At 40.6% G+C, this 27044-nt stretch overlaps 1 protein-coding gene across 7 annotated transcripts in view; it reads right to left on the bottom strand.

Moving 5' to 3' along the window:
• The window catches only part of Znrf3 (zinc and ring finger 3), a 172560-nt gene that overhangs the window by 55418 nt on the left and 90098 nt on the right, over positions 1 to 27044 (bottom strand). For 5 of the 7 annotated variants that reach the window (XM_087197988.1, XM_004843370.4, XM_087197991.1 and 2 more), the window contains one exon: positions 9008 to 9133. The exons of 1 other annotated variant lie outside the window; for it this stretch is intronic. In XM_087197988.1, coding sequence (XP_087054114.1) covers positions 9008 to 9133 — 126 coding nt within the window. Of the gene's footprint in view, positions 1 to 9007; positions 9134 to 9624; positions 13858 to 27044 lie in introns of those variants that run through there. One more of the 7 variants, XM_087197989.1, reaches the window with a different exon arrangement.

Here is a 27044-nt window from a genome sequence, read left to right as displayed (position 1 = left end):
AAGGTTGACTAAAGGTTTGTCAATTTTGTTGATTCTTTCGAAGAACCAACTCTTGGATTCATTGATTTTTTGTATCGTTCTCTTAGTCTCCATTGCATTGATTTCTCCTCTGATCTTTATAATTTCCTCCCTTGGATGAGCTTTGGGGTTGTCCTGCTCTTCTTTTTCTAGAAGCTTGAGGTTCAGCATCGGGTTGTTTAATTGGGCTCGTTCTGTTTTCGTAATATGCATATTCACTGCTATGAATTTCCCTCGTAAGACTGCTTTCATTGTGTCCCATAGATTCCGATATGTTGTACTGTCATTGTCATTTAATTGAAGGAACTGTCTGATTTCTTCTTTAATTTCCTCTGTGACCCATTGGTTATTCAGAAGTGTGTTGTTCAATTTCCATGTGTTTATGAAATTTTTTGAGTTTCTTTTATTATGGATCTCCAATTTCATCGCACTATGGTCTGATAATATACAGGGGATAACTTCAATTCCTTTGCACTTACTTAAACATGTTCTATGTGTGAGTATGTGGTCTATTTTGGAGAATGACCCATGTGCAGCTGAGAAGAATGTGTATTCTGATTTTGTGGGGTGGAAGACTCTGTAAATATCTGTTAAGTTCATTTGTTCAAGAGTTCGATTGAGTTCTAGTAGTTCATTACTTATTTTTAGTCTAGTTGATCTATCTATTTGTGACAGTGGGGTGTTGAGGTCCCCCACTACAATTGTATTAGTGCATATATGACTTTTCATGTCCGTTAGTATTTGTTTTATATAGTTGGGTGCACTAGTGTTTGGTGCATAGATATTTATGATTGTCATCTCTTCCTCTTGGATTCTTCCCTTTACAAGGATGTAGTGTCCTTCTTCGTCTCTCTTAATCAGTGTTGGTTTGAAATCTACTTGATCTGCCAAGAGGATAGCTACTCCTGCTTTTTTTCGGGTTCCGGTTGCATGCAGTATTGTTTTCCACCCTTTAACTTTCAGTCTATGAGTTTCCTTTTGAATTAAATGTGTTTCTTGTATGCAGCATATTGTTGGATTTTGCTTCTTGACCCATTCTGCCAGTCTATTTCTTTTGATTGGTGAATTGAGACCATTAACGTTGATGGTTATAACTGAAACGTATTGACTATCCTCTAGTTTTTGCTCATTTCTACTGACTTTATAAAAGTCATACAGCTCAGCCAAGCTCTCTGAGATGATCTTGAGTGTGAACATAACACCAAGTTGGTGAACTCAAAATTCAGGTCTCATTTCATATTTTTCAAAATTATGAAGAGTCCCAAGGACTTTTGTTTATGTAGTTTATAGCTATTGATATCTACCCTTTTAGGAATTAAAACAGAAATTTTTAAAACAGAGTATGTAAGCACACATTCTATTAGTTGTTAGAGGGATGAAGTCATCACATACAATGATGCTCTTGGAAAACCCCACCATATACTGTGAAAGAATGAGAGTGAAAAAGGCAAATGACATTTTAATATTACTATGAAAATAGTTCTGACTCTGTGGAACCCTAACTTTGAGGATCCCTAGAGGTCCCTTGGTCACATTTTGAGAATTGCTATGTTAGATTAACACCTATATGGTGACTTTACTAGCTCTGGCTTTTACCAGAGAACTAACTGAGACAATGACCAGAGAGAAACATCTTACTTCAGACCCATTTGTCAAAACCCATTCATCATCATGAGGCAACTGTCCCCTTCCTAGATATATTTCTGAGTCCTCTTTTTCCTTCATGTACCAGTTGCTGTTCATCACTGTATTGCATATCAAGCTCCGGCTACACGTGATAAAGAAGACACTACGATCAACACTTATATTCTCCCTCCTTTAGGTGCTATTACCACTTAAGGAGGTGGAAATATGCAGAGGAGGTGACCCTTGGAGGTCAGAGAGAGTAGAAGTGTTGAAACTGGGATTTAAACTCACTTTAGTTACTCTTTGCATTTCACTTAGTTTCATTTTCTTGTCCCATCCACTATGTCACAAAAAGAGAACAGAAATAAAAGTCTATTTTCCCTTTTAACCAAAATCTCTATTTTGAGAGGAGTTGTTTGAAAAATATGTAAGAAATTTTCCCAGTGCTACCATGATGTACAAAGAAGGATCTGGTTTCTGTCCTCACTACATCTGGGTTATCTGTACCATTTCTTTTCTATTTTCACCAAAACTTAGTAATATCAATCACCCATTCATGATGGGACTGTACTCCATCACTTAGGAACAAAAAGCTTATTTTTATCATTATTTTTTATACCTACCACCATCCTATTCCATATATTGCAAAATGATCTAAGTAATAGCAAAAAATTATTTTTTGTTTTTGTTTTTGGAGACAGGGTTTCATTATATAGTTCAGGCTGGCCTCGAACTTGTAGCAATCCTCTTGCCTCAGCCCCTCAGGTGCTGGGATTACAGGCATGCGCTACCATGCCCAGGTCACACATTTTTTAACTACGATAAAATATATGTAACAGGCAATTTACCATTTTAACCATGAAGTGCACAGTTCAGCAGCATAAGTATATTCACATGACCACCATCCACCCATAGAACTTTTTCAACTTTCCAAACTGAAACTGTACTTATTCAATAATTCCCCATTCTCCCCTGTCCACAGTCCCTGGCAACAACCATTCCACTTTCTGCTTCTATGAATTTGACTACTTAAGTCATATAAAGCTGTTCTAAAAGACACTGAAGGATAAAATGAGAGAGAAGAAAGATGGACAGTAACAACCGCTAGCTTGTTTAGCATATTCAGCTGTGCCAGGAAACTATGATCAATACTGAATGGACTCTCTCTCCTTTAGGTGCTGTTCCCACATGAGGTGGAAACATGTAAAGGAGGTGACACTTGGAAGACACAGAGCTTAGAAGGATTGAGCCTGAGATTCAAACTCAGTTTAGTTAATCTTAACCATTACAGGCTTCCCATCCCCCCATCAGCCTGGAAAAAAAAATCTTCCTTTGACTCTGTCTTCTGCACACCTTGGTTACCAGAGTCTTTCTTTATTTGTTCTTTGCAATGAAGTTTCCAAGACACTCTGAGAGCTGGATGAGGGTTGATAGATTGAATGTAGGGATTCAACTGTGTGTCAATCCCCATACTCTGGTTTCCTGCTACTCATGAGAAGAGGTGGGACTACAGAATAGCTTTCCTGTTCACAATATAGCAGTCTTCCTCTTTGCCACCCTGTTTGCCATGCTGCTTTTGCAATGCACATTTGCCCACATATGAAAACAGGGAAGGGCAGAGGGCAAACATGAGGTGTCCTCTGCAGTTCCAATGCTTGAGCCTCACCAATATTGTTAAGAATTGATGCCTAGGTACACTTAGTTCCTGAGGCATCCAGCAGCAAAGCATAACCTGATCTTCTCTCCAATCAGTCTAGATGCCACTGCCAAGTGCACATCCCCAGAGCCGGATTCTGTGATATTGGACCTTTCATCAGAAGCCTCCAGTGGCTCCCAGCTACCTAGATAATCAAGACCAAACTCCTTGACCAGAAAGCCTTCTCCTCTGCCCCCTTTACCCTAATATCTCATGTTCTCCCATCTCTGTGTCACACAGCCCCCTGATAAAAACCTACCCACCCCACCTCTGGTCCATGTGGACTAGCTTTTCCTCCCCCCTCACAATCAATGTCTGCATGCTGGAGAAGAAGAGCATATAGGAACCAAGGGGCCCTTCCTTTCAGACCCTCTCTGAGTGACTCAGGATAAACTGAGGATATGACCCACCAGCTTGTGACTGCATTTAAGACTTCGTGACTGCAGGGGCCCACTTTAGGGAATGGCAGTCAAGCACTGTTCCCCACCAGCTCTCTTCTGGAAGACACATCTTACTGCCTTTCTATATATGGAAGGTGGCACAGGTTAAATTCTAAGCGTATTTCCACTCTCAGAGCACAGCTCACCAGCCTAAAGATAAGCATCTGATTCTGAGATGGGCCAGTATATTACTCAGATTTCCTGTATTTTGACTCTGTGACTGGGTCAAAATACCTGACACCACAACTTAAAGGAGAAGAGGTTTAAGTTGGCTCACAATTTGGGAGTTTCCAGTGCATAGCTGGCTAGCTCCAAGGCAGAAATGGTATGGTAGAAGAGCATGGTGCAAAAAGCTGCCCACCATAGCAGCCAGGAATCAAAGAGGAAAGGCAGGAGCCAAGAACAAGAATACATCCTTCCAGGTCACGCCTCCAATAACTCATCTCTTCTGACCAGGCCCCTACCTCTTAACAGAACACAAACTACTGAACAAATCAATGGATGAATCTACTGATGAGGAATAGCACCTCCATGCACCAATCACCTTTCAAATACATGAGACTGTTGGGTGACATTTTAGATCTAAACCATAATAGCCAGTGAATCCTTTTTCTGAAATCTTTTAGACTCAAAACCAAGTGTGTCAAACCCAGAGATACTGGGGGTTGTGTCTCCCAACAAGTAGGCAGAGGGAGCAGGGATAAAACAGAGGCACAGAGAAGGGGAAGGGGCCAGCTGGCTTTAGAACAGCAGCACCCAGACAAGGCTTCTGTGATACAGCCCAGGACTCTTAGAGCAAATTTCCCTTTCTGTCAGCAGAACTCGACTGGGATTCTAACTACATGGACCCAACAGTGCTGACCAAGCCTGTGAACACACTGAAACAGCATATGATTTTTGAGAAAAACTGGCCAGGACAAAATAAGGTAAGGGGAAGAAAACAGTATCAGTAAAGCGGTAGAATGTTCTTATTTCAGATCTCAGCTCTTGTGAGCTGTCTCAGGTTATATAGAGAACCTCTCTGGGTGTCAACTTTCTCACCATAACATGAGAATGAGACAGGATCTCTAGAGTTATCCTGATAATCAAAGACCCTGCATATAAAGCTCCCAGCACACTGTGGGCACCCAATATAAGATGGCTACTTTTACACTCTCATCAGGCATTGACGTGAGCCAGGCTTTGAGCCAAATGCTCCACAAATATCTCCCAGAACCCCCACAATGACAAAGGCAGCATTAGCCCTGTGTCACAAACGAGTAGGTCATGGATAACTAAAGTCACCTTCCTAAAGTCACTCAGCCAAGGCAAGGTCATTGTGACATGTAATTCCCCACCTTTCTTACATTTTATTAACTTCCTCATATTGTCCTCGTAAGCCCTGAAAAGAAAGAGGCCTGTTGACCATGATGTTTTTTAAAACTCTCCTTAGGAATTGCTCCAACCTGGGGTGATAAAGGTGGGTTTATTCTGCCTGGAGCTACAGTATCAGGACCAGGTGGGCTCCACTAGAAAGACCAGCATATTTTCTGTGTTTGGGGTCATGAGACTCTCTGTAAGGTTGATGGGTCTTAGGAGCCAAAGTTTTTAAAGTCAACCTTCTAAATTCTTTGTAGCTCTATAAGATGCTTAACAAACTATTACTAAATGAAGGGTTAAAATGCACACCTAAGACATAAACATAGATTCTGCACTTTGGGGGTGATTTAAGACCCTTGCTTTTCAATGCAAGCTGCCCAGAAATGTCAATTTTATTTTGTTTTAATTTCTTAGGACTTTAAAAAAGTCACAAATAATAAAGCCTATCCTTCAATGCTGTAACTAAAATCTCAACTAAAAAATCGAGGAAAGATTTTTAAATATGATCCAGACACTCAAAATATGAGACAAGGAAAGGACCTAGGGCAGCCTCTTCACATTAAGTGAAAAAGAGAGGCCCAGCCTGAAGAAGGCCCAGACTGAAGAGACTTGCTCTTGGCCTGGCTGGAGGCAGGGCAGGCTGGGCACCCTGGCCTGCTGCTTGGGGGGAGTTGCCCATATCTCAGTTCTGCCTCCCTAGCAGCTCCTACGGTTTGTACCTTCTCCACAGAAGCAAAAAGATTAGAAAGAGGGGATCACAAATCATTTTTCTCTCATGAGTTTATAGTGTTCTTTTCTGAGGAGTTCAAAAGCGCTCAGTAATAAAAGGTGATGAGTTTATGTCTTTTGCATTTAAAATGAAACTTTATCTGAACTCCTAGAGAGGCTTTTAAAAAAAAATTAGGATATTTCTCTCTTATTTCAAGTTTTTGGCCTGTGGCATTTTCTGTGGATAGGTGGGTGGCAAGGGTGGTTGGTGGCAAGGGTGGGAGAAAGGGGTGTATGTCTAGCCCTCTGATGTTCTAGACTTTCTGAATGCCTGGTGTGCTGTGGCTGATGAAGCCCTCCCTTCTAGAGTTTTTAACAAGTCTCAACAACAACCCAGGGGTCCTCCACCCCCATCCACAGCCCAATGGCCTGGCTATACTTTCTCCCTAAACCTTTCATCTTTTATTTTTCTTTGCACTGCAGGGGATTGAGCCTAGGGCCTTGTGCATGCTAGGCAAGTGCTCTACCATTGAGCTGCATCCCTAGCCCTCTTTCTATGTCTTTTGTGCCTCTCTTTGCTATCCATCTCTTCTTCCTATAGCCACCAAAAATGAAGAAATAGAAAATCATGCAGTCTACAGAGGACTGAGCTGTCCATGAGGATTACTTTGCCATCCTTTACAGGCCCTAGCCTTTGGGAGCTCAGAAAAAAAGGAAATATAGTTAGCAAAGTTAATGAAAATGAAATTGAAAACAACCACATTTTAGGAAGATGAGCAACAAAGACAGAGAGAGGGTGGGAGCAGGGGCAGGCCTGACTCATCACACCTCCTACACCAGCTCAGCTTCTAAGCAAATGTGAAACTGTCTTACTTTGGCCCCAAGAAAGCATTTCTGCTAATGATTTAAGTGTCAACTCTAAGCCAATGGCAATAACTAACCATATGCAAATGCTCTCTTGCCATCTCCCAGCCTTTCGAAACATGGGGCTGCTGCTCTCAGGCAAGTAGAACCACAGACTTGGTTCCTAGGCCTTTGCACTGAATTACTATTTGGTGAATGAGTAAACCCAAGAAATACTTAATGATTCAATCTATGTCAAAGGTTTCCATTTCTCCCCCTTCACAGGCCAGCAGGCCAAACCATACAAAACTCTCCAAGTAAAACCATTGCACGGTTGTCTTAGGAGGAGGAAGAAATAGTTGAATTCTCTGAGTGACTCCAACAAGTAGCCCTACCACTAAACTATGGGAAATGATATGGTGACTCTGTGAGCACTGTTCCAACCCATTTATTGATAGAACAGACACAAAGATGGAGCCTTACCAGACTGGGACAAAGTAAATGAAGCCAGTGAGCTGAGTGCTGCATAGAAACGATTTAACTACAGGAGAAAACAGTCTATTAGGAGAAGAAAACCTACAAGGAAAGCACTGTTTCTATGCTTTGGATGTAGCTGGCATTTTTCCTAGGAAAATATTAACATTCTCAAGAGTGTCACTGCTCTTCTACCAACATTAAGCAGCTCTGGTCAACTATTTAAATAATGAAGTATCAGAGCCTGAGCCACCTAAAACACCTTGATTCAACTTCGTGAACTGCAAACCAAACAGGCAGTAATTCCTCTGGGTTTTCCCCCTTCAATAAAAAGGCAAGGAAATTTGACAAGTACCCTTAAAACAAAGAGGACACAAAAATCACAAATTAGATATGTGAGGGTCTCGGGCATCAGAGGTTATTCAGGAGACACTGGCAGGGGGCTTCTTTGGGTCTCTCTGGCTCTCTGAGTCAAAACCACCTCTTCTCTTACCTGATCTCCCAAGAGAGCCTAAGATGTAAGGAACTAGGACAAACCCCCACCCCATTCTAGCAGTCTTTCCCATAGCACCTAGAAATTCAGCTTTTGAGAATATAAAAAATGTCCAGGCTGTAACATTACCCTTAGGGGATACCACCTTTCTGTCAACCAGAAATTCAAATAACTTTCTCTGAACCTTTCCTTTCAGCAAAATGATCTACTTGAAAACAGATTGTTACCTGTTATATTTTAAGGTTCTTGATGGATGGTTTTCCAAAGTAAATTTATTTCTATCTTATACTGCAGTCAGAAGTAATGTTGACCTTCTTGACTAAAAAGTCTTTTTTTGTACTTCAAATGGGGTGACAACAGCCAATGGCAGCACATTTTTTTTGGAAGGTTTACTCTAGCATAAGGCATTTGCATCTCATCTCCTAACTACCCTATGAGGTAAGTTCTAAACAGAATCATAATTGCTGTCTACCATTCTAAAACCAAAAAAGCTCTAAAACCCAAAAGTTTTTCCATAACTTACTTCTCAGGAAAACTTAATGGACCTGAACTCATTTGGAGGTAAAGCTGCCCTGAACTAACATGAGCTATTTAGATTTTAGCTATCCCACTTCATGTGAATATCCATATGGTTTGCTACACAAATATGAATGTGTATGATTATTGAATGTTGTCCCAGATTCCCTGGAGATTACTTAATAGAAAATAATACCCTTGGGGCCGGGGATTTAGCTCAGTGGTTCTGCCACCTGGCTCGCAGGCAGAAGGACCCGAGTTCGATCCCCGGTACAAAAGAAAAAGAGAAAATAATACCCTTTAAGACCCCCAAATCTCAGAATTCTGAAATATCTGGCCCCAAGGGTGTAAGATAAAGTACTGTGGAAGTCTATTATCAACCCATTTTATACACAAGAATCTGAGACTCCTTGAGAGGAAACAACTTGCCCAAGGCCACCAAGCAGACGGCCAACTGAAGCTGGCAGGTTCCTTCAGAACCTGAGCCCATGAACAATGTAACAAGCTGCTGAAAGACATGTCTGAGTCAACTTCAGCCATGAGGGAGAGCTAGGCTGGACTGGCTTTTCCCCATAACCAGCTACAGTGGTACCTTGGTTTACGAATTTAATTTGTTTTATGATTTTGGGGAAGTTGGCCATGGTCCTGTTTCTCATTTGATATGGAATTTGCAAAGAAAGGTAAAATTTTGCCAGAATGCTTGTTTGCGAACCGAACTGTTTGCAAACAGAAACATTTGTGAACCAAGGCGTTACTGTATTTGAAACACTGGGGAAATGGTTGAGTGGAAAACACCAACCAGAATGGCAGCAATTTGGAGGGCTGGGTGCTTACCTTGCCCAGGACAGTGAGGCATGGTTTTGGGTCCAATTCTGGCTGTTCCAGCTTCACCACTCCTACCCAGCCATATTCATACAAGTCCTCCTCATCATTGTTATTACATAGGCCCAGTGGGTGCATCTAGGAGATAAAATGGAAAAATAATTTCAATAGGCCAGGTACATATTTGCTTGATTCACATTGTGCATTTCTCATATTCCAGCCAAAAGTAGGCTTAAAACTTTAAGCAGGAACAGTTTTATCAACTTTTGAGGAATCCTATTTCAAGACAACGAGCAGAGCACTGAGGAGAACACAATTAAGCTACTATATAAATATATTTTATGGCTGCCCCGTGGTCATTCAAGGTGGAAAGGTAGTAGGGGGAGAAAAACACTGTAACTCCCATATAATGCCAATCTGAATTGCTGCAAAATACCATAAATTTAACATTAAGTAGCAATTATAATGAGACCATCTAGGTTAGAATACAAGTGATATTTGTAGTAACTTGTTATAGTAGCAAATAAGAAATTAATATACCTACTTTCTCCCTCTCTCATTTTACAGATAAGAAGAGGGGTTCAAGATAAGTGGCTTTACCAAGATAACACAAGCAGCAAGTGGCATACCCAGAGGTGACCTGGGCCCTGGACTGACAGTCTGATGCCTGATTACTTCATGGTCTCTTTCTCTGAGAGCTGCCATCTGACTGTGGAGAAAGACCAAGACAGAAAATCTCACTTCTCCTGTATCTGAATGCAACATGAATTTATCACAAGCAGCAAGGGTTACTAGAATGTTTGGTAGAACTCTGCAGCTGCTAAGCCTCAAGTCAGCTTTGAGGGAGGGGGGAGACTGATTAGGCAAGCCAGTAATTTCAAGCCTGGGAAAAGGTTGCTAAGAGATGACATGGAGGGGGAAGGAGAATGAGATTGGCTTGATCAAAGACAGTAGAAAGGGTCACAGTCCACACAGAGAAGGCAGAGAAAGGCACACAAGCTAGAAAGGAATTTAGATACCAAGGCAGTATCACAGATTCTTAGGCAGAAGAAGGCACAGTGAAAATGGGTGTTTAGGCAGATGAGTGATATACCTTGGGACAGCAGTATGCCTGGACTCCAGAGACAACAGTAAGGGAGGGCAAAGGGTACAGCTTAGAGATGAGAGGTCCTTGGAACTTGAATCTCATGGAACAATGTACAAGGGGTTGCATAAGGCCAGGGTGCTAAAAGGTGCAGCTGTCTTTGCAGTGGACAAGTACTCCCACCCTCCTGGGAATTCCAAGACAAAAGAAGGGGGAAAGGAAAGAAATGGAGGGGGAAGGGAGAAGGAAGGGAGGAGAAAGGGGGCTCTTAGCATCCAATTTTTACAAGTCCCCATGCTCAAAGAGTTTGCTTGCTCAAAGGTCCAGTGAAAGTTCTATAGTACAGTGGATGGCATAGTCTTCCTTCTGAGATGTCCCTCCAGGGCTTGGGCCACTGTAGAACGTTCTACCATTATTAAAGAGATGAACAGCCTGAGATTAGTGACTCAAAGGAGGAGGAGTGAGGAAGACAAGCCAATTGTGTCAACAGCTCAGTCACCTCTGGCTTCTAGGAAAGGGCTTTAGGCCAATTCAAGCCAGCATGGTTCAAGCATGCTTCCTGAAACCCCAGCTCCAGTCATAGCAATGGTGCACACACTTCTGACCCTTTTCTAATGTATACTATACTTTTCACCTAGCCACATGACTTAAGAAGTTTCTACATAGATGACTGCTTTTAAAGTTATATATTTTGGGCATTTGGTCAATGATATAAAGAGCTGCTTTGAAGGAGCAGAGGAATCATCCAGGTTTGACCTTTATCTTTATCTGTATCTTTATCAAAATTTTACTGAAGAAAGCCAAAACATATGGTCATATACTGTATGGGTACATTTAAATAACATATTCCAAATAGGTAAATCCATTGGTTGCCATGGGCTCAGAGAGAGAAAAATAGTGACTATTTAATGGGTAAAAAGTTTCCTCCAAGGGATGATGATGAAAATGTTCTGGAACTACATGGTGGTAACAGTTGCACAACATTGTGAACATATTAAATGCCACTATTATGTGCTTTAAAATGGTGGACTTCATATGAATTTTACTACCATAAAAAGTTGTTTTAAAAAAATCAAACACCCAGGTGTGGTGGCGCACGCCTGTAATCCCAGCTTGGGAGAGGCTGAGGCAGGAGGATCACACTTCGTGTTTGAGACCAGCCTCAACTACATAGTGAGACCCTGCCAAACAAACAAACAAACTGTCCTAAGAGTTTACTCAAAAATTATTGCAACCTGCTTATTGTTGTCCTCAACTCACATGAAGACCCACAGTAGAGGGCAATGTAGTTTCCACCCTTCTAGAACTGAAGTCAATTAAAACAACCTTTCTAAAAATTGTGTTCTGCAGAATACTGGCCCAGTGAGATGAAAAAAAAGTTCTTGCACAAATAAATAACACTGAAAAACACTTCACAGGAACTGTCAGAATCTACATTTGTAAATTAAAGTTCTGCAGAAAACTGTGGTTTAACAAACAAAAGGTTTTCAATCTATCAATTTCCTCTCTGATTTATTATAACAATCATTTCCTTCTCTGATCTACTGTAAGTCCATTTTGTGTTTATGATCACATGGTTTCACGGGACACACTTTGGCAAATGCTCAGTAAGGGAGAACATATATCCATACGTGAGAAGATAAACTACAATAAATATGCTACAAAGCAAAGTCAAATGTCCTCAAATGCTGACTATCCATGACATAAAGAGTAAAGGCTATGGTGGAAACAGACAGAAGGGGCATCAAGGACTGAGAGGGAGAGAAGGCAAGGACTGAGAGAGTGGCAGATGTGGAAAGGGAGAGGATTAGGGCAGGAACTAAGAGCAATAGAGGCCTGGGCTGGGGCCTGACTCACTGTCTGACCAGACCAGAGGTTCATGTTGTAAGGAGGCAGAATTTAGGGCCACTGCAAGGACATGTCAAAGGCACGTTCCCTGGGCATGCGGAAATCTCAACTATGTAAGTAAGCATCAAACACACCCTAAGGGTCCCTGAAGATCTGTCAGGGTCCACTCAAGTCCATCAGGTCAGCACCTTGAGCTGTACTTTACACCGGGCTCTCTTTTTCCTCTCCTCAGCACTCCCACTCTTCCTTTCTCCAAGACACCCCATCAAACCTTCTAATGACACTGGAGTGACTTGTTAGCAGCTCAACACATTGGCCTTGTCAAGGTTGTTGACTTCTGAACAGGATCAAAGAATTAAAGAACCAAAAGGAATTTTTCTAAAGCTCCAACGAGTACAACCAGTTGGTGTGTGTTTGTTTTCATGTGGAGGGTAAAGAAACAACCTAAATCACATCTCACCATCCTTGCCTACCTCTATCTCAAGATATTCTGAGATCCTTATTCCTGTTTACATTCCCAGGTGCCCAAACTTGCTACCACCTTTCTCAAGCATAAATGGCATCTTTGAGCCACCTGCCAGAGATAATATTGTAAGATTCAGGCTGCTGTCAGTTCAACTCTGACAACAGTTTCAGCTTCCAGAAATGCTTGCCATCCCAGGCCTCCAGCTAAATACACCCCAGAGCTCTCTTTGCCCACAGACTCCACATTACGAACTCAGGAGAATGTTTTATAGGGAAGTGGAAGTAGTCATAGCATGAGCGTATCTATAGGTGAGCTGACCTATCATAAAAGATGGAATCTTTCAGGGAAAGATACTGAATCCAAAGGAGCATGCCACATCTAGGAAAAGTGAAGCAGAGGGCTTTCGCATTCAATTAGCATATTAGATTACTGTGTTTATATATATTAATTTTTAATCCTTACAGCAAACTCTTGCTACTTGTTGGGACATCCAGTGATATGGTGATTAAACTATGTAAACAGGCTGCAAACTAGAACCAGGAATCAGCAACCAAGGCAGAATCGAATGGAGTCCATGAAAGTCTCAATAGTACTATAAATGACTGAAGCCCACTCAAAGCCAATGGCAAACAATATAGTTAGGGATTAAAGAAGAAATAAACATGGGAGTGACAACAGAAAATGATCAAAGGATTAAGAGATAATGCTGAGGAAAAGTGAGAATTCTCTCACTTGAAAAATCATTCTTGATGAAGAAACTACATCATAGTTTCAGATAATTCTGCAGAAAATGTACCAATGCTGCCCTCACAAGATTCACTGTGTTTATTCTCAAAAATCAGTACAAGGACTATGATCACAATTTAATTTGTTAAATTTTTTTAAAACTTCCAGGTGTGGTGGGGCATGGGTGTAATCTCAGCACTTGGGAGGGTGAGGTAGGAGGATCGCTGCAAGTCTGAGGTCAGTCTGGGCTTCACAGGGAATTTAAGGCCCACCTGAATGTCAGAGCAAGACCATGTCTCCAAAAAATAAATAAAATAAAAACTATAATTTTCAGTTTCATTTTTCAAGATATAGCCCCAATCAAAGCTTTATTTCTATTATCTACTAATAAATATTAACTCTTAAATTTAAAAATATCCCAAAGTCCTTTTTTGGATAACAATCATCTATACAGAATGAGGACCTTCTGCACTTAAAATCATATATTCTCCCAAAGGTTCAGCTAGGCATTGCTTCCTCATTGCTCCAGTCATCACATAAAAACCATGCTTCCTAATTCACTCATGCTCACACTAGCCAGTGACATTCAGACTAACTACATGACCTGTGTGTGTTTCTGAATGCTTAATTATTCAGTGACACTTCAGTGTACAATATTCAGGCATGTTAACTTTTAAGAATTTAAAAACTATGGTCATTTCTGAGTTTACTTTCTTAAAATGTTTGGATGAATAGAGTTTACCTAACTTAAATTTAAGAAGTTTTTGCTGCCGCCACCCCCCCCCCCCGTCCCCGCCAGTAGTAGGGAATGAACTTAGAAAACACCAAGCTACAACTGCAGCCCTTTTTACTTTTTAAAATTCTATACAAGGTCTTGCTAATTTGCCCAGGCTGGCCTTGAATTTAACATCAAATAAACCCAGAAACTTGGAATGGAACTGGCTTTACTCCACTAGAAATGGAAGACAGTCTTAAATGAGAAGATAAGTAAAATTCCTGGGATGGATCCACATTAAAACTTCATGTAAATGATAAGCTACAATTAAAATGTAGAGATATAACAGGAAGTATGATCTGTGTTGTAATTCTGATCTTGCGCTACCATAATAATAACTTTGGGATGTTCAACATCTTGCTTAAGTCAATTAGGAAAAAATGTCCAGTTAGTCCTTTATCATGAGGTGGGACATCATTGTAAAGCTGCAGCTGTTGCTCTCTTATTCCTCATTTTATTCTAAGGGGTGTCTGGGGATGGAAGAGATGAGACCTTTGGAATTATGCAATCTTGTGTCTAAATCTCATTCCTGCCTCTTAAGGGGCACATCACCTGGACAGATGACTCTATCTCTATAAACCTTGATTTTTTTCATCTATAAAACAAGAACAATAACATCTGTATCAGTCGGATATTCAAGGATTAAGTTATTTAAAATACTGGTATTTAAGCACAGTAGATTTCAATCATTGAGAAAGTCCTCTCCACTTTCTCTAGATTGTCATGATCATTTGTGCTTTTTTATGCCTTTGCCTAGAATACTCTGCCCTTCAAGACCAGTTTAAATGTCACTCTCCCTCTGGAACTTTCTTGAATACACCTATACAGCTAAGCTGTTTCCATCTTTTTGATCCCAAACACTTTGTATGGTGCATGACGGAGTTTCTTCTACTTGCCTGTATTACAGGCATCTATTTCTAGAAGCACACTAGTACTGTATTTACCTCACCCAGAGCCTTGCGACCAACAGGTGCTCAATAAAAGGCTGCTGGCAGAACAGCCTGTGGGCTTTTGGAGACAGGCCTGCTGGCATACCTCCTGCTTTGTTTTGGTAAGGCACTTGAGTTTCTGCTTAGCTAAGTGAGGCGTCAGGACAAATAGGTCAAGATTTAATCAAATTGTTGCATGAACTTTAAGACCAGGCTGTTATAATTGTTGATTACTAAGTCATCAAAGACATTCCCAGGACAAAAAAGACTTACTGATGACAATGGCATAGGAGCAAAGGCTATTGCTCCTTGGCCCTGCTGTGAAAAAAAGCACATGAAGCCACAACACTTCTTATACACAGAGAACACAACACTGCCACCCCTCACTCAGGAGTGCCTCAAAAAGGCAGAGAAGAGGGAAGGAAACCAGACTATTCTCCCCCTCAAAATCCAAAAGTCTCAAAGTTTCCCCACCCATGTTTAATTTCAGAAGCTGCTGTCAGTGACAACAAATGAGAGAATAAACCAAGGAAGAGGCCAGCACGGGATCTAGGGCCTCCAACAGAGATGAGAAATCCCAGGATAAAAGCTATACAACCACCTGCCAAGTGATACATCCAGATGGGACCAGAGGATGAAGGCTGTAACAACCCAAAAAACCAAAATCTGGAATCATTCATTACCTAATGGGTTTGTTGGTAATGAGAAGAATTTATAGTTCTGAACAAGGGAACAACAGGTGACAATTACACCGCAAATAAAGTAAATGAGGCTGGGGGTGGGGGTGGGGAATGACATACAACTATTAATTCCAGAAAGAAATAAGATGCTACACTAAAACTGTAGGCCATATTCAGGGTATAACCTACAGGGACCAGCCCAGAATTCTGACAGCCATAATAGTGTAAATTCCGATCTAAACAATTATTGTGATATAATTAAATTGGAAGAAAGATAGAATGGGAAGAGTGAAGGAAAGGAGAAAGGTAGGACAGTAAGAGACAAAACCATCATTCCATAGGAGAAAGCCAAAAAGACAACTTTGAAATGAACTAAAAATGTGAAGCAGCAGTATGAACATTATTTACAGAAATTTAAAAAATATTCAGAATTCATGAAAAGCAGAACTACTAAAAAAACTGAAAGTAGTTGTCTCTGGCAATAGGAGTCAATACTGTAATTGCAAATGGAACAGTGGAATGCTCTTTCCTACAAGTGATGATGTACTTTTTGCTTTTCTATGAACATAAGGCCCCTTATTCTGATAAAAAAATTTATGTACTGCTGAACAGAAGTTTCTTCCTGCAGGTGTCCCAGCAGATTCTATGGGCTCTCCCCTCTGAAAAAGGAAAAAAAGAATTTTTTTTTTTTTGTACCAGAGATTGAACTCTGGACCTTGTGCTTTCGAGGCAGGTGGTGGAATCACGGAACTAAATTCCCAGGAAAAGAAGAATTTTTGTCAGGTTCAAAAGAGATCCTACCGGTCCCCTGACCAAGACAGTGGACCCTTGAAGGGAGGCTGTTCTGGGATGGCTGTTCTGGAAGCTATCCAGGAGCTGGGGTAGGGAAGGCTGAACAGGGCATGGGAGATGACTCAGGAAGACACAGTGGAGAAAGAACCAATTTCTTCACCACCCTTACAAGTAAAAATAACTACCAATTTTCTCCCTGACACAGGTAGATCCTATGGCCTCAAGATGAGGCACTGAACATCCTACCTGCATCTGGAAAAAAAGGAGCTGCTAAGGCCCAATTGCTGATAACAGCCAATGCATACACCTAATCATCTTTGGTACTAGGTATGAAACAACTGATTTTAGGTTGCAATATGAAAATAAACTTCCTTCAAATTTCTCAGAGTGCAACAAGGTTGATTATCATGGTTTCACTGTCTGTTAATAGACAAAGAATCTATGGGAACATCTGAGCCAAAAGACTGCGTCAGGCAAGGTTACCCATCTGGAGAAAAAGAACGATGGTCCCTTGAGTATGATCCGTCAAGCCAAGCTTTGAAACTAAGACTAACTCTTTAAGGTTTCAATAAGAAATCTTAAGATATACTGGTGCACTTTCCACATGTCTGAAGGGCAAAACTGAAACCAGGGCTGGTGGTGCTTTTTATCCAAGGTTACACTATCTCTACGTTCAAATGAGAGTTTAAAATAACTTCAAAAGGGCCGCCTGCTTCTAAGTGGGTTACTGTTACACAGGAGCCAAACACTAAACTAATAGGAGGATAAGACATTTCACTCTGTAATATTATCTCATCAAAAAATTCCTGGGGATTTAAAAGGGGAACTTCCTTCCTTTTGTCCTTTTGCCACTGTAGGCCAGGGTAGGGTGTCACTAGGGTACAGAGTTTCAGGTCAAACAGTCCAGACCTTTTCTTAAAGGTGTGGTGGCCACTATCAAGATTTACAATTTATATGAAGGAACAGAAAAGGATAGCCCCACTTATTTTCTCTTCAAACAATTTTTTTTCTTCTACATACCAAAAAAAAAAAAAAGGGACAACTTGTAGTCCTTTGACCCAACCACCTAAACCTTTTTGTGGATCAAGGATCCAGAAGAACCTGAACGTAGGTGCCCTCCCTCCTCTGTTGTCATAGCAATGAGGGAAACTAGACTAGGGACAGAAACTGTCCCAGACACAGAAAATGAGCTTGCAGTGGCTACTGTTTGCTGGAGACTTTCAAATTAAAGTGCTTGAGGATTACTACTCCTTTACTGAGGACTCTCATTTTAGAGGAAAAAAAGAATATCTTACTAGGTTTCTTTGTACCAAGAAGTGGTAATGATGAAGATAACATGGTAGAAAAGGTACACAGAAAATTTTAAGTAAAGTTAATGTGCACAATAACAAGTATCTAAAAATCACCTCTGAGCCAGGAATGATGGCACGTGCCTGTAATGTCTATGCTCTGGGAGGCTGAAGCAGAAAGATTGTAAGTTTTAGCCCAGCCTGGGAAACTTAGCAAGAACCTATCTCAAAACCAAAAGAAAAAAAAAGTCTTTAGCCAAAAACTGAAAAAAAAAGAATTACAGAAGTTGATAGGTTATAGAATAAGTACAGATTTTTTTCTTTCGAGAGACTCTAGTATTCATTCATACCAAACATTCACTGAACACTGACCCTGTGGACACTGAGTAAGAAAAGGCAATGAAGACCGGAGCCCTCCATCACTATAATATTGTTTGATCAATATAATTTGGAAAAAATTCTAAAATATATAGGTGATTGAAACTGGAAGCTCAACAAGGCTTCTACACTATAAATGAGCTCTCTATAAACAGTTTAAAAGTAAATGGTGGGGTCAGGATTTAGCTCAGTGGCACAGTGCCTGCCTGGCAAGTGCGAGGTCCTGAGTTTGATCCCCAGTACCAAAACAAATAAAAATAAGTGGTGAGAGACGGTCCCAGCACCCGGAAGGAAGCTCCCCCACCACCATCCCAAGCTCCTAGGGCATAGAAGCTGAGCCGGACCCAGCACCCAGAAGGAAGCTCCCCCGCCGCCATCCCAAGCTCCTAAGGCAGAGTAGGTGAGCCAGTCCCAGCACCTGGAAGGAAGCTCCCCCACCGCCATCCCAAGCTCCAAGGGCATAGAAGGTGAACCGGTTCCAGAACCCAGAAGGAAGCTCCCCCACCGCCATCCCAAGCTCCTAGGGCAGAGAAGCTGAGCTGGTCCCAGCACCCAGAAGAAAGCTCCCCCGCTGCCATCCCACACTCCTAGGGCAGAGAAGGTGAGCCGCACGGGCGCCAGAGCAACCCCCCCCCCATGGAAATGAGAAGACATGTAAACAAGCCTCAAAAACAGACTTCTGGATCACCTACAGCAACCCCAAAGGGAAACAAGATGGAACAATCTGATACTCAAACACCTGGACTCTCTGAACTGGCAACAAAAGAGGATCTGGGAAAAATGAAATCAGAAATAATTACTCAGATAACAGCAAAGATTTTGCTCATGGTGCAAGACATGATTAATAAATCTAGAGAGGACACAGATAAAAAAATAGAGGATCTGAAAAACATGATGGAACCCCAACATAGGAAACAAATGGAATCCATAAAACAGATGCAAACAGATTTCCAGGAGATTAAAAGCTCCATCAAAAGTCTGTTCAGCAGAATGAACCAATGTGAGGATAAAATTTCAGATATAGAAGAAAAGATTGCAATTAGTGACCAGGAAAAGAAAAATTGCTTTAAAATTGTAAAGGAACACGAGAAATCAATCCAGCAGCTGACAGACGATGCAGAGAAGAATAACATAAGACTGACTGGAGTCAATGAAGAAAGAGGAGAGAGTGCAGATGACATAAAAAAACTGTTCACACAAGTGATGGCAGAAAACTTCCCAAGGAGGGGAAAAGAACTTGACATACAGATAAGTGAGGCATATAAGACTCCAAATAGCCTTGATCAAAAAAAATCTACACATAGACATATGATAGGATTCCAGAAATCCAACAGAACAAAATTCTACAAGCAGTGAGAGAAAAGAAACAAATCACATACAAAGGAAAGCCCATTAGAATCACAGCAGACTTCTCAATGCAAACCCTCAAGGCAAGAAGAGCTTGGAGTGATGTATTTCAAGCCCTAAAGGAAAACAGCCTCCAACCCAGATGGATGTACCCTGCAAAACTATCTTTCAAAATTGATGGAGAAATAAGATACTTTCATGATAAAGAGCACCTCAGGAAATTCATGAATACCAAACCGGCACTCCAAAAAATTTTAGACAATACCCTAGGAAAAGACAATGAGGATCACAACCCCAGGAAACCCAGCAGAATGAATCCATTGGGCATGACAAATTAAACGCAAAGGGGGAGAATCCAACAAAAAGAAAAAGTCATGACAAGGCTTTTAAAACTTGTAACTTCACCTCCCTAATGAGTGTATAATTCAATCTTGTTATTGTACTGATTAGTATTTTTCTGATTCTAGAGTTGCACACCTTTCCTTGTGCTGTACTGGCTATTTATCATCTTCTTATGTCTACTTTTTAATTGGGTTGTCTATTAATGAGCTCTAAGAATTCTTTATATATTCTGGTCATAGGTTATATGCATTGGAAATATGGTCTGTTTAAGGACTACTTTTCATTTCAATTATGTCATTTAAAGTTCTAAATTTTGATGGAATCTCATTTATCAATTTTTTTCTTTTATACATCATGTCTTTTGTGTACCAGGTAGTCCTTGCCTACCCTGAATTCATAAACATCTTCCCTTATAATTTCTTTTTAAAGTTTTATACTTTTAGGCTTTCATATTTAGGTTCATAGATCCCTTCAAGTTATTTTCATGTATGGAAATAAAGGGTTGAGGTTAATTTTTTATATAAAGTGTTCTAGTGCCATTTGCTGAAAACACTATCTCTTCCTTGGCTCTTGAATTGAGTTTATATTCTATAAAATGCTAATGTTAAATAATCTTTCAAAACTCAGTGGACCATATATGTGTGGTTCTATTTCTAGATTCTCTGTTTTATTCAAATGATCTATATGTCTTTCCTTACACCAACACTGCCTTGATTACTGTAGCTTTAGAAGAAGTCTTAAAATTAGGTACTAAAAGTCTTCCAACACTGTTTTTGTTTTTGTTGTTGTTTTTAACTTTTCTAGGTCCTTTGTACTCCTACATAACTTTTAAATTTCAATATCCAATTCTTCATTTATAGCAAGTATACACAGACCTGAATTTTTATATATACCTTGTGTTTTCTAATCCTGCTGAATTCAAGTAAAAGTTCTAGGGTCTCCTAGAGATTTCTTAGTATTTTCTCTGTAGATGATCATTTCATCTACATATAAAGATTTTGCTTCTACCTTGCCAATCCTATCCTAATTGTGTTATTTTATTGCCAGACTATTTTGGTGGGGCCTATGTTTCAAAGTTTAATGGACAGATAAGAGTAAGCATATCTGCCCTTGTTCCCCACCTTATGGAGAAAGCATTGTATCTTCTCCATTCATATAAGGCATTCTTGCTGGAAGTATGGAATACATGTCTTTAATCTGTTGAGAAGGTTCTGTTCTACTTCTAGTCTCCTGATAGCTTTTACCATGAACAGCTGTAGAATTTAGTCCAACACTTTTTCTCCAACTAGTGACAGGATCATATGGCTTTTTCCTTTCCTCTGTTAAAAGGATGACTTTTGGGGGTGGATCTTCCAATGCTGAACCAACACTGCCATCCCTATAACAAAACCACTTTCTACATACTGCAAGATCTGACTTCTATTAGTTTGTTTTGTTAAACAAATTTCTATGTTCATACTTTTTTCTTCTATTATCTTTATCTAGTTTTAGGATTAGCATAATCCTAAAATGAGGGGAGAAGTGTTCCTTCTTTTTTCTGCTTTGTTTGATATAATTTATCAGTTAAAATGTATATGAGCCTGCTGTTGTCATATAGGTAGGTTTTCAAGCTGGGAATATACTTTCTTTAATAGGTGCTATTCAAATTTTATATTTCCTCCAGAGTTAGTTTCATTAATTTGTCTTCCAAAGTACTTGTTAGAAGTTGTCAAATTTATTTCAAAACGTATTTTTGAAATATGCTTTCTATATCCTTTTAAATTCTGTAAAATCTGTGGCAATGTCTCCTAGATCTTGACATTGTAATTTAAAAAATGTATAACTGATATCGTGTAACAGGAAGAAAAGGTCTAAAGGAGCAGGGGAAGTAGGAGGAGTAGGGGAAAGGAAAAAAGGGAAAAGAAAAAATATGAGAAAAGGAAAAAAATGGAATCAAAGTCTTTGCAAATAGGGAAGGGTGGAGGGGGTGAAGGGAGGGCAAGGGAAGGGGAAAAAAAATAAGAACCAAGATACTCATGTAAAGGTACAAGATCCCAATGACGAATGTAACTGTATTTTATACCTAAAATGTACCAATAAACTTAATGGGAAAAAAATAAATAAATAAAAATAAGTGGTGAACTGGGTAATAACATTCTTAGTCAAAGACATGTGCTCCTTTCCCAAAACAAGCACCACGGACTCCAGTGGGCTGGCCCAGCAGGGTTGTACAGAACCCCATAGCAAGCTCCCTCTCTAGGCTGAAAACCAAGCATACATATGGCACCATGCACACATACTGGCTTCCAAGGCAACCACAGGATGCCTGCAGGCGCTCATCAAGAAAGACACAAGAGAAAGGTACTATAACACAGTATGCAGGCTAGGGATTTAGCGCAGTGGTTCTGCCTGCCTCGCAACCGAAAAGTCCTGAGTTCGATATCCGGTACCAAAAAAAAAAAAAAGATTCTAAGCAAGGTGGAACCAACAATGAATATCATTATAATCAATGATGATAGCAGTTCAGCTCAAATATTCTAACACTTTGAGCTTGTTCAAGAGATCAGCTGACCATGGCATCATTTCATTTCCATTCTCCAATACACAAAACAGAAAAATATTCAAAACAAAAACTGAACTAAAAAATACTTTAACTGTATAACTGAAAATACACATCCTACAACTATTACAATAAAGTGTGAATCAAGGTTTTTTATAAAATAAAGACAATGACTCCTGATATTTAGGTAATTTCTTTATATGGAACTAATGAAACGTAATAAGCCCAGTTTGTTATAATCTTGAGTAGTTTTCCAAATGCAGAGGAGGGTAGTGACAGGCAGTTTACCTCCCAAGCAAGATTCTAAGTCTGCTCCCCAATCCCTAAAAAGTTTCTTTAATTAGAAAAACATAGAAACAGGGCCGGGGATTTAGCTCAGTGGTTCCACTGCCTGCTTCGCAAGCACAAGGTCCCAAGTTCGATCCCTGGTACCAAACAAAGAAAAGAACATAGAAACTAAAAAGGAAGGAATAATCTAACATTCGCCAAGCAACTATTCTGAGAAAGAGGTTCTTAGCACAGTGCTGAGATCAGGCACTTTAATGTCTAGCCTAAGAGTGGATCCTGCCATTCTACACCACCTCCATCAGGGAACCCTGATCAAGCTAAGCTATAATGGACATGGGCTTTGAGCCATGCTGCCCTGGGAAGGATCCTAGCTCTGCCTCTTCTGTGTGGCCTTGGAAGAATCATGAAACCTCCATACATTGTTTCTCCATCTGAAGGGCAGTACTGAATCTTTCCAACCCACCCAGATTCCTAAGGATTTGATATAAAGAATTCTGTGTGCCTCATACATGAAAGATGAAGGACTAGATATGATAGCAAAAGCACAAGCAACGAAAGAAAAAATTAAATTGTATGTTATCAAAATTAGAAACCTGTGCTATAAAGGATACCATCAAGAAAGTAAAAAGAGGGCTGGGGATTTAGCTCAGTGGTTCCACCGCCTGCCTCGCATGCGCAAGGTCCCAAGTTCGATCCCAGGTACCAAAAAAAAGGAAGTAAAAAGATAACCCACAGAATAAAAGAAAATATATGCAAATTTTATATCTGGTAAAGGATTAATATCAAATACAGAAAGAGGGCCGGGGATTTAGCTCAGTGGTTCTGCCACCTGCCTCACAAGCTCAAGGTCCCAAGTTCAATCCCCGGTACTGAAAAAAAAAAACAAAAAAACCCCAACAAAACAAAAAAAAATAAAATAAAATACAGAAAGAGTTCTTACAAGTTAATGCTAAAAAGACAAATTATTCAATTAAAAAATGGGCAAAACTAGCACTCAGGAGACTGAGGAAGGAGGATCACTGAGAGTTCAAGGCCAGCCTGGGCTACACAGTAAAACCTTGACTCCACAAAAAAAAGGCAAAAGGATGTAAATAGATATTTCTCAAAAAAATATACGCAAATGCCAACAAACATATGAAAAGCTGCTCCACATCATAACCCTTCAAGGAAATGCAAATCAATATCACAATGAGATACTATTTCATACTCACTAGGGTGGCTTATAATGAAAAAGACAAAAAATAACAAGCGTTAGCTAGGATATGGGAATCCAGAACCTTACACACTGTTGGTGAAAATACAGAATGGTGTGGCTGTTTTGGAAAACAGTCTGTAAATCCTCATATGATTAAACATAAAGTTACCATAATTCAGCAATTTCACTCCTAGGTAGATACTCAAGATAAATGAAAGCATACATACCCACACAATCTTGTACATGAATGCTCACAGCAACATTTTTCATAATAGCCTAAAGGTAGAAATAACCCCAGTGTCCATCAACTAAAGAATGGGTAAACAAAATACGGTATAAGCCCACAAAGGAAAATTATTCAGCCTTAAAAAGTAATAGAATACTGATACATGCTACAACTTGCATCAACCTTGACAACATCATGCTGAGTGAAAGAAGTCAGTCACAAAAGTCCACATCTTATATAAAAGCCATAGAAACATAAAGTAGATTGGTGGTTGTTCAGGACTGGGAGGTGTGACGGGGGTAGATGAGGAAATAGGGAGATGACAGCTAAAAAGTATGACATTTCTTTTTGAGATGATTAAAATGTTCTGAAATAGATTGTGGTGATGGATGTAGAATTCTGTGAACATACTAAAAACCACTGAATTGTACACTTCATATAGGTGAATTATATGGCATGTGAATTATATTCCAATAAAGCTGTTATTAAAGAATTATGCAAATAAAGGGTGAGTGGGGAAAAAAGTGCAGGGGGGAAGACTAATGATCATCAGCAGCATGGTATGCTGAAAAGAGGTCTATTGTCCAGGCAGTTACTTTATCTACCACAGGTTCGGCTTGTCTGTAAAACAGGGATAACATCTCCCCCACACGAGTGAGATGGACAAGTCCATGCAATCAAAAAGTAAGGATTTCAAGGTTGGATGAAGGGGGAAGATGAGGGTGCAGTGCTCAAGGAAAAAGCACTTCAACCAAGGGCCCAACAGATCCATGAACAGAATGAAAATGGCATAGCCTCAAAGGAGATACAGTAAAAGGGGATTTGAGTGTGACAGGCTATCCACAGTCTACATACCCAAGACCACATAATCAAGCAAGAAACCCAACAAGGGGCGGGGATTTAGCTCAGTGGTTTCGCTGCCTGCTGCGCAAGCACAAGGACCTGAGTTTGATCCCCGGTACCAAAAAAAAAAAAAGAAAGAAAGAAACCCAACAAAAAATGCATAAAACAACAGGGGTGAAGCCAAAATGGGCAGGAGTGCCTGGGAAGGCGACAGTGCCTTGGGGATCCCGAAGGGCTCATTAGCTACATCCACAGGCTATAGATTCACCTCATTCCATCCCCTGGTTCTTTGTAATTGCCCTGGTAAGTTTCCAAACCCAGGGAAAGAGCCAAGAATGCTTCAGGAAGGGACACTTGATGAAAATGATTAAAATATTCCTACAGGGCCGGGGATTTAGCTCAGTGGTTTGGCTGCAAGCGCAAGGACCCACGTTCGATCCCCAGTACCAAAAAAAAAATATTCCTATGAACTCTCTTAACAGCAGGGGAAGGAGGATAGAGAGGGGAGGAAACCACAAGCTCAAGCATTAAAAGCAATAAATTATATGCTAGGCTTTGCCACCCTGTATGACCTTGGGCAAGTCGCATAAGGGCCCCACAAGGGGAATATTTGCCACCTGCCTACCTCATGGGGGTTTGGGGAGGATTAATGAGTTAATGTCTAATCTGTGCTCTGGGTTCCTTGGAGACAGCTGCTATATATCAGGAATTACTAGCACAAGCTAGGGCAATTTCTTTCCCACTCCTCACCTCATTAAGATACCTGTGCCTGATTACATCTGCTTATAAAGTTCTTGTTTAAAGAAGCGTAGACTGGGAAGTTCGTAACGCAGGCTGGGTCTGCCCAAGTTGGTCTTAAAACTACTCCCTGAACCCTCACTTGTCAGTAAAGGGTACCTCGAAAGCCTAGCACAATTTTGGCATTTAATCACAGTGATGGATGATTAAAAGGAAAAAAGGTCCCTCTGGACATTTGGTTTTGAGATTCTCTGTGTTACCATCCCTTACTCCAACATTCTAGGGCTGGGTGGTGGGGGACCTGTCAGGTTGCCAGGAATAAGGGACTCCTAGAGTCTCAACTAATCCGTTCTTAGGTGTCAGACTAATGGACAAGTTTTTGCAGTGTCTAACTTCAAGGCAACCAGCTAAAGAAAACAGCTGGCTCTAGGTTTACATACAAAGAAACTAATTTATTGTACTTCTAAGTGAAGGCAAGGCGATATATGAACATGTATGTGTAAAAGTACAAAAAAACACTTGATGTTGGCCTCTTGTCACTTGGGTGAACATGACATTTATTCCTAGAAAGCTCACTAGCCCTACTATACAAAACAGAAGTCAGATAAAGAGACCCAAGCACTTCAGGTCAAAGAAAGTAAAGACTACAGGCCTGTGGACCAGGGGTGGTGAGGACACTCAGCCATGGCATCCTGACACAGCCACAGAGGCCATACAGGTAAAGGCCAGAGGACGCTGAGATGCACTTCAAAACTGTCTCCCATCCACCTCCTCTCTGTCTTGGGCTGTCATAAGAGAATGTCTTACCACTTGAGTTCTGAAAAGGATGAGGCTTCCTACCCTGTCCCCTCAGAACAGAGTTGCAGAAGGTCAAACTGGTTTGGCAGCAGTCCCAAACAGACTCCTCAGCAATGGGGCATCTCACCGCACACACTGCAGTCATTAGCCCTTTCTGTTTCCATATCAAACTTTTTGGTATGAAGGACATAGACTGAGGGGAGCTGGCTGGCACTGCTGGCTTCCCTTCCTTCTGCTCTCTATGTAAGTAATAAATGGAATGGAAAAGCAGCTTGTACCTTTACCAGCTGAATCAGTAAGACCTTGGCCTTGTCTGCTCTTCTATGCTTGACAAGAGGGTATACCCAACTCTTCACCGTGACTACACCAAAGCTCTAGGTCAAGAGTACATGGCTGCTTCACAGGGCCTATCACAGTAGTGGCTAACCCATGGCACATGCACCCCAGTAGGCTGTTTGTATCACTGAAAGCTCCAGAAGGTTCATCATCACTAGTCTATCACAACAGAAAGCAGCAAGATCCAGGGCAGTGAGCAAAACTTTAGACCCAAGCAAACCAACACTTCCTGGGTTAGCCTCATAACACAGTTGGTATTTTTACTGTTTTGTCATCCACATGTGAAGATATTGATAATGACATAAGGTTGTTGTTAAGATGAGAGATAACATATACTACAAGTCCAACACAACCACTAAGACAGCAAAGATAATAACAGTCACTAACATTTACTATGTGCTTGCCAGGTTGCAGGCACTATTTCAGTAGT

Source organism: Heterocephalus glaber, unplaced genomic scaffold (assembly GCF_053883595.1).
Source record: "Heterocephalus glaber isolate CG9 unplaced genomic scaffold, H.glaber_assembly_v1.0 deba00001687, whole genome shotgun sequence".
Taxonomy (NCBI): Eukaryota; Metazoa; Chordata; class Mammalia; order Rodentia; family Bathyergidae; genus Heterocephalus; species Heterocephalus glaber.
Note: the sequence above shows the minus strand (reverse complement) of the source record. Positions and strands in the feature narration are given on the sequence as shown.